The sequence below is a fragment of the Triticum urartu genome, chromosome 5A, assembly GCF_056163025.1.
Source record: "Triticum urartu cultivar PI428250 chromosome 5A, HENAU_Tu73, whole genome shotgun sequence".
In the NCBI taxonomy this organism is placed as follows: Eukaryota; Viridiplantae; Streptophyta; class Magnoliopsida; order Poales; family Poaceae; genus Triticum; species Triticum urartu.
The window spans coordinates 663166243-663173740 of record NC_141877.1 but is presented as its reverse complement, the minus strand read 5'-3'; the positions used below and the strand labels follow the sequence as shown (position 1 = coordinate 663173740).

At 50.8% G+C, this 7498-nt stretch overlaps 1 protein-coding gene across 1 annotated transcript; it reads left to right on the top strand.

The window, feature by feature from the left end:
- The first annotated feature begins 1274 nt into the window (after positions 1 to 1274).
- On the top strand, positions 1275 to 2055 carry LOC147973871 (zinc finger protein GIS3-like). The gene has a single exon (XM_087525125.1). The coding sequence runs from the start codon at positions 1609 to 1611 to the stop codon at positions 1972 to 1974; it is 366 nt and encodes a 121-aa protein (XP_087381251.1). The 5' UTR covers positions 1275 to 1608; the 3' UTR covers positions 1975 to 2055.
- Positions 2056 to 7498: the final 5443 nt, after the last annotated feature.

The following is a 7498-nucleotide window of genomic DNA, read 5'->3' as shown; positions in this document are numbered from 1 at the left end:
TTGCAAGCTCACCACCACATCTGTACCGAGCCGTGGTGAAGGAGCTGCAGGACATGAACGGATGTAGTCAATGGCTGCCTTGCTATGCAGTCAGTCGCACGAGCGTGAGGCGTGGCAGGTTGCAGTGGACAAGAGAGTGCTCAGGATAAGGAATAAGTGGTTGAGGTTGGATAAGGCAGAGGGGAATCGTGAGGAGCCATGGGTACCACATCACGTGAACACGTGTCACACCAGCGAAGCGGTGGACGAAAACCCAGCAATCAGTCTGGTGATTTAAATCATTTCTCAATTTTATTGCTTTAGCTAGCTGATACTGAGTATGCGTCCTAGTTTTTTTATTGCTCTAGCAGGCTGTGGGTATCATGAATCATACTGATTTTTTAGCATGTATGTAGAGTTGTCTCCGATGGCCTTAGGATCATGGGGGTCTGATGGATCTCGACCCTCGTCGGTGGGAGGGCTAAATTTTTAGATTTTTCTTTTAGTTTCGTTAGGGTGCGTGTCCTTCTCAAGCAGGCGAGACATCGGCAGCTCCTGAAGATGTAACAAGGTTCTTCCCATCTAGCCCTCGCCCGGTGGTGCGTCTAGCATCGTTGATGGACGTGGGTATGTCTCCGGCAGATTTGTCTCTAGTGGATCTGCTCGGATCCGGTTGTCGTTCGTCTATATTCGTGTGTCTTCAGGTGTGATCCTTCCGATCTACACTACTCTTCATCAGCAACAATTGTTGTTCTGATGCGCTGCTCCTATGGGGCCTTCACACGACAACTTTCAGACCGTCTACTACAACAAGTTTTGCCCGGCACCGGCGAGGGAGGGCCAGTGATGGTGACATGCCTTCATCTCGCTTTAGTGCTTGTAGTCTTCGCTAGGTGGTCTACGGGTCCAGATATAACTTTTATTATTTCTGATGTTTGTTGTACTATCATAATTGAAAATGAATAACTCGAAAGTTTTCTCGGAAAAAAAGTTGTCTCATTGAAAGGATATAAGAAGCTAGCATTAAGGGCATCTCCAAAGCAGACCCTCAAACCTTTACTATATGTCCGAACCATAGTGTCCGGAGCACTTTTGTCATCCAACCGGAATCTATATATGTTTGCTTAGCAGTTCGAGTGTACACATTTCGATATCCAAGAGACAAATTTGGAGGCTTTGCCACCGTCCGGATATGCACTTGACCAATTACATGCATGGTGCTTCTGTTCTGTCTCTTCTCCCGACCACACATGCATGGTCCATCTCTCCTTTCTCCTCTCAACCGGACACTAAACCATACATATCCCAACCGAATATTGTATAATTAGCATTGGATGGCTCCCTCTTGCATTATGTCTGTGGATCATTTTGTGAAATAGTTTCAAATTAGGTTCATTTTGTGTTGAACTTTGCGAAAAGGGTTAGTTTCACTACACCACCTTCTTCTCCCCAGGGCTCTCCCTCTCTCTGCTAGGGTTAGCTACTACTTAATCATTTGGCTCAGAAATTGGGGCAGCGCTGCATCAGTTCTCCTAGACAACTAGAATACGCGAGCTAACTAGCTAATTCCTGCTGAGGCCACCGTGCGCACCACCTTTGCGCTTTTACCACCGGCCGTCCGGCAAACATATGGAGTCCAACGGTGGCGAGGGAGAGGGCAACATCGACCTCAACCTCTCCCTGCAGCGGGCCTCGTCGCCGGAGTGGTTTGGTTACTTCTCCTGCTCCTACTGCACCAAGAAGTTCTACTCCTCCCAGGCGCTAGGCGGCCACCAGAACGCCCACAAGTCCGAGCGCAGCGTCGCCAAACGCACGCGGGAGCTGGCCTACACGCGCCGCCAGGGCTACGTGGGCCAGCTCGGTGAGGCCAGCAGGAGAGAGAAGGACCCGACTAGCAATGCCACGGGGAGCTCCTCGCACAGGAGGGCGTCCCCGCCGGAGGCAGCTCGCCGGGACCTCATCAAAGAGGACATCGATCTGTCCCTCAAGCTCTGATATTAGTTGCTTATTGCCTACTGGATTGAGGTTTTTGTAACTGCAAACTTCTGGTCGATTCTCCTTATTATTATTATTTTCTTGATGCTGGTCAATTCCTCTTTTCTTGATTCTACTGGAGTAGTTCTCAGTCGGTGATTGCCTAACGAGGAGCTTCTGAGAATATATTTTGTTGAGGATATAAGACGTTTTAGATCACTACTGATGTCTAACAGTCTTATATTAGTTTACAGAGGGATTACTTCAATACCAGAGTCTTTATAATGCATCAGTTGCACCTGTCCTTGAGATGAATAATCTAAAGGCCTCTTTGGTTTAAAGAAATCTTATAGGAATTTTATAGGATAGGATTTTTATAAGATTTTTTTAAAGCCCTTTGGTTTGTAGGAATGAAATCCTATTTCTGTGCAGGAATTCTTTCTATCCCTCACATTTCATAGGAAAATAAACATTAGCCTAGGCCTAATGAAAAAAAATCATATGATGTGAATCAAAGAACATCTCCTTTCCTATTCCTATTCATAGGATTTGAGATACATGTCATCTCATTTTTTATGACTTTTCTATTCCTATGATTTTCCTATCGTATGAACCAAAAGAGGCCTAAATATTCATTTACTTACACTATATCCACCTGCTCTATGACTCCATTCAGTGTGTAGATTTATGTCAGTCAGCTTTAACACCTGTATTTCGGTCGTGGATGAATACTACTGGTGTTCTCATGGTCATGTCCATGTATGCGGATACTATAAACATATGCCCCTTTTTCGCAAGCTACATATTTGGAAAACAAAAAGTTGCTCTTACTAACCAAAATCTACTGGACTAAGAGCATCTTTAGCAGATCTCGCAACCAGCCAGCATGCAAAACTCATTTATGGTATCCCAGAAACGTTTTTTTGCAGGACCTGTACCCTTAGCCACAATAGATCCTTCATACCGATACCGCGTATTTAAATTTGTAGTTCACGCTTTAAACATAGATCAGTGGAGTTCATACATAGCAGAGGGGTGTTCATCATACTACATACCATACCGGTCGGAGTTTATACAAACCAAAATTAAACAGTTCTACTAAACGGAAATCATACTAGATCTAGCTACTCGTCGTCATCGTCGCCCTCGTCGTCGTAGTGGGGCGGCTTGCCATGGAGGGTGTCATACATGAGGGTTCTGGAGAGGACCTGCGCGAGCTGATACTCCTGGAAGAGTGCCGGGACGTGCGTAGCTGCAGCTTCATCTCCGGCGGCCGCGGCCACCTTGGCCTACCACCACGCCTTCTCCGCCTCCTGGCGACGCTTGAGGACCGGGGAGAAGATGCAATCGAGGTGGCGGAAGTTCGTCCATGCCCGAGTGCCGGCATTGCGGGAGCGGGCGCCACAGCCGCGCGCCTGCTGCCTCCGCCGTTCGTCCATCAGCGGGCGGAGGGATGAGCTCCCGACCTCCGCATCATGCCAGCGCTAGCGGGGCGGGTCGCCGCCGAGCCCGCCATTCCCGCCATGTCCATCGCCCCCCCCCCCTTAGCTACCCCGACTGCCAGCAACCATCGACATCTCCAGCAAGTTAGGGTGGGGGACGGCGCCGCAAATCGCAGCTGGAGTTCTAGGGATTTCTCGCCGGAGGAGAGGTTTCGTGGAGAGGTGAATGGGGAAGAAATAGGACGCGAGCCCTAAATCGCCCCGGAGCCGTCATATATACCAGAATCACGGGCGGTTTACCGGCCTCCCATAAACTATTTACGGGCCGGGCTCTTTTTAGCGGGCCTGCTCAGGCCATTTTTTGGGTCAAACTGTAAAATGGCCAAAAAAACGCACTTCACCGGAGTTATACGGGAGCTGCTAGGGATGCTCTAATGCTGGCGCGAATTCACACCTAATTTAAAGGACATAACTGTCTGAGAGTGTGTGCCTTATTATGGGCAATTTAAAATTGCCGGAACGATTGAGTTTTTAGCGGCACAGTTCTTACAAACATTTTGAATGTTACTTTCAGATGGATCCACAAATGGTCTTTATTGCAGCATGCGGAAGCTCAAGAGTGTATGGCCTTTCGGAGACGGCAGCACATTATTCATTCAGTCGGTTTCGCTGGCTCAATACACGTTATGTGTTTTTGTCGTGTTTTTTGGAAAAAGAGGATGATCCCCGGCCTCTGCATCTAGGAGCTGCATACGGCCATTTTATTAATTATTCTCGAGGATATTACAAGGTAGGACAAGAATATGTCTAAATCCGTCATCTTGGCAACATCTGCCGCTACTCCTATCCAAATGATAAAGGGGTGCAAGCTGGGCCACATACCCAAACCTCTCACCTAAGCCTAACATTTATAGCCGGAGGCACCGACCGAGCCATCTGCCTGGTCCGACGCTCAAACCGGTCCAACACACTCATATGTGTCGTCACCGCCGTCTTCCACTGGTCCATCTTCAGAGCAGATTGAGGTGACAACCTTGGCAGGTCCTCCGCCATCGACGCCACCACGACACCAAACGACGACCTCCACCTACGCGAGCCTTGGCAGGTCCTCTGCCATTGACGCCACCACGACACCAGCCGACGACCTTCACCTACACGAGTCCATCTCCAAGCAACGGACGTAAATCCATCCTAGGATAGGGCCGCACCACCGCCGTCACCCACCACCCACAAGCATCACCCAACCCCAAGGTTCCCAAAGCGGCGCGTTCAAGAAGGGAACGGCGCCGTGAGCGCCGCCGCCGCCCAACAAAGTTAGGGCTTTCGCCCGGGAGACCTAGGGGAAGGTGAAGTGAGGAGATCACTCCATACTGACGCCTCCAAGGAGGGGAACGGCGCCCTCAGGTGTCGTCGTCGGCGCGGCCGGTCAAGGCCGGCCAGGTATTTCACCCGAACTAGATCCCCGCCACAAGCACCGCCTCCTGTACAGAACCAGCAACCAAGAGAAAGCGCGGCCCGACCAGGCTGGCCCGCACACCGAACATGGGAGGAGGGGAGGCGCCAGACCGCACGCAACGGCCGCCGCAGAAGCCGCCGTCGGCCACCAGCGACCATCGGATCCCGCCCGTGCGGCCAGGACACCAGATCCACCGCCCGCAAGGGTGCTAGCCAGCTGTGCCTTGCCAATGGAGCCGCCACTCCAGATCCGGGGTTCCCACGCAGAAGCAGGGCAACCGAGGCCCTGCCGCCACCATCCTTGGCGCCCCGGGGTTGCCCGGCAGCTGCCTCAGGCGGCGGAAAGAAGGTGGGACGAGGTGGGGAGGGGGCCACGGCGGCGCGGCTAGGGTTCCCCCGCCGCCGCCGGGGGAGGCGACGCGGGGTCGCGAGAGGAGGGGGTCGTGAGAGAAGGGGGTCGTGAGAGAAGGAGCTGGAGGTGGGTGTGTTTTTGTCATGTTATCCTACCAGTTGTGTCATGTTTTTTTTACCTTTTCATTTTAACGGATGAATTATGCGTACTTAATTAAGACACATGTGTGCATCAGAATGATGCATAGGCCGGTTGTTAACCTTCTTTTAAGAAAAACTCTTCATTAGTTTTTTTTTGCGAACCTCTTCTTTCGTTCTTGTGATGTTTTGAATCACTTGGGCCATGCATCGAGAGTGAAACCAAGTTCTGCCTAGGGATTTGGTTACCAGAGGGAAAATTTTGTCACCTCATGGTTACTGCACAAGTTACAAGGATTAAAGCAACATATACTAGTAGGCTAGACAAGGAGACGTGCCGTACTAGCCATGCGGTGAAGCAACCATGGGTGTAGCATCAGGGAACTCCCAATGCTTGCATCTTAGCATGGTCTCATAGGTAAAAGTATTATGTGGCATCATAGTTAATGAGTAAAGAGAGAGCAACCATATCATAATCTAGATATAGATCTTAGCACCAAACCAGGTCATCTTACTGCTTTATTACTATCAAAAAAAGACATTAAACGAGGTTTTTATGATACAACACTAAGATATAGTGCATTGGGACTGTTATATCTAAATATCTATTTAATATCGTTAGGTATATCTTATTCTAAAAGGCAACTAGGAAAAGAAAAAGAGGGGAGGCTCACGGAAGAAAAATGCCTCCCGGGTCGCTCCTAGGGCGACTCCGGAGGCCACCCCCGCCGCAGGCCCTAGGGTACCTTAAATCGCTTCCCTCCCCGCGCCGCCGCCGGAGGAGGCCGTCGGAGCTGACGGCGGCGGCGGGGCTCTTCCCTTCTGACTTTCTCCTTCCCTCCCCGCGGTTGGCTAGCCTCCTTCTGCCGCCAAAACGGGACGCTTGTGCCTAGATCTCGTGTCCTGTGGGTGCTGCAGCGTCAACATGACCATCCATGTGCGCCACCGGTCGTGTCCTCCGATGATCTGTACTGGTGGTGGTGTTGTGCGGCGCTGGTCAAGGGCAAGATCTGAAGGTTTGCGTCACGGACATGTTGGATCTGGCAGGATCTAGCATGTGGTAGCTTGCAGGCAGCTGGTGCTGGCGTGGATCGACATGATCTGGCACTCGGCTGCGATGCCTCGAAGGTGCTTGAGGCGGTGGATGGCCGAATCTCAGTTCTGCTTCACCAGGCGGCTTTCAGGAGACGTGCCTCCTTTGTGGGCGTCTGGGCAGCGATTCACGCCGTGTCTTGGTCGGGTGCTGATCAAGCAGATCTCGGCTAGCTTGTTTCGGTGATGGCCAGCTCTTTCACGGCATCCCCGTGTGACTAATGTGACCGGGGCCTCTTTCTGGTGGTCATTCGTCGGCTTGGTATATGCGGTGGTGCATCCGTTGGAGAGGGAAGTGGTGGATTCTCGATGGTGGTGCACGTGACTTGGCCATTGGGCTTCACGTGCCAGGCAACCCCGTGCCTCCCATCCTCATGACGGACAGCGAAGATATTCGTCGTTCTCCGGTGTTGGTTGGGGTGTGCCCTGACATCGGAATTGGTGCTAGCAGAGTCGGCGTTGTCTGTGTGGTGTTCACTTTGATCCGAAATTTCAGTGCTGATCGAGACATTGCATCGGGACTTCTTCCATGGCAAGTTGGTGGTGACAAAACAGGGACTTCGTCTATGGTGGTTCTATTTGAATACCATGTCCTAGGTTCCGGGGTGAAAACCCTAGGTCTAGCCTTCATTGGTTGTACCTGGCAGTGGCGGTTCCGCTCCCTTGTTGAAGGCACTGTTTGGAGCTTAGCCGGTCCTTGTCTTCTGGGTGAAAACTCACGATCTAGCCTATGTGGTTTAATCCAGCGGTGATGATGTTCATGCACCATTTCCTTGTTGAAGGCGTCGCTGTTAGGACAACCTTCGTGCCATAAAGTTTTAGCATTTTACTGGTTGGCTGCTCGGATGTGTGGACCAAAGTTGGCTGCACAAACTGTTGAAGCGGTGCCAAATAATTTTCTAATGGCACCACTATTGAGATGGCAACATTTTTAGATACTAGGTACAAACTGTAACACTGTCTTAGGTGCGTTTGGTTGAAGGTGTCGTATGAATGGGTTGGGACCGTGATAGTGTCTGTATCACATCTAACAAATGATTTGTAACAATGAAAGAGGGTCTCACCTT

Bases quoted from the DNA above. Each gene is read 5' to 3' on its own strand.
- LOC147973871 (XM_087525125.1), top strand. From the start codon at position 1,609: ATGGAGTCCAACGGTGGCGAGGGAGAGGGCAACATCGACCTCAACCTC.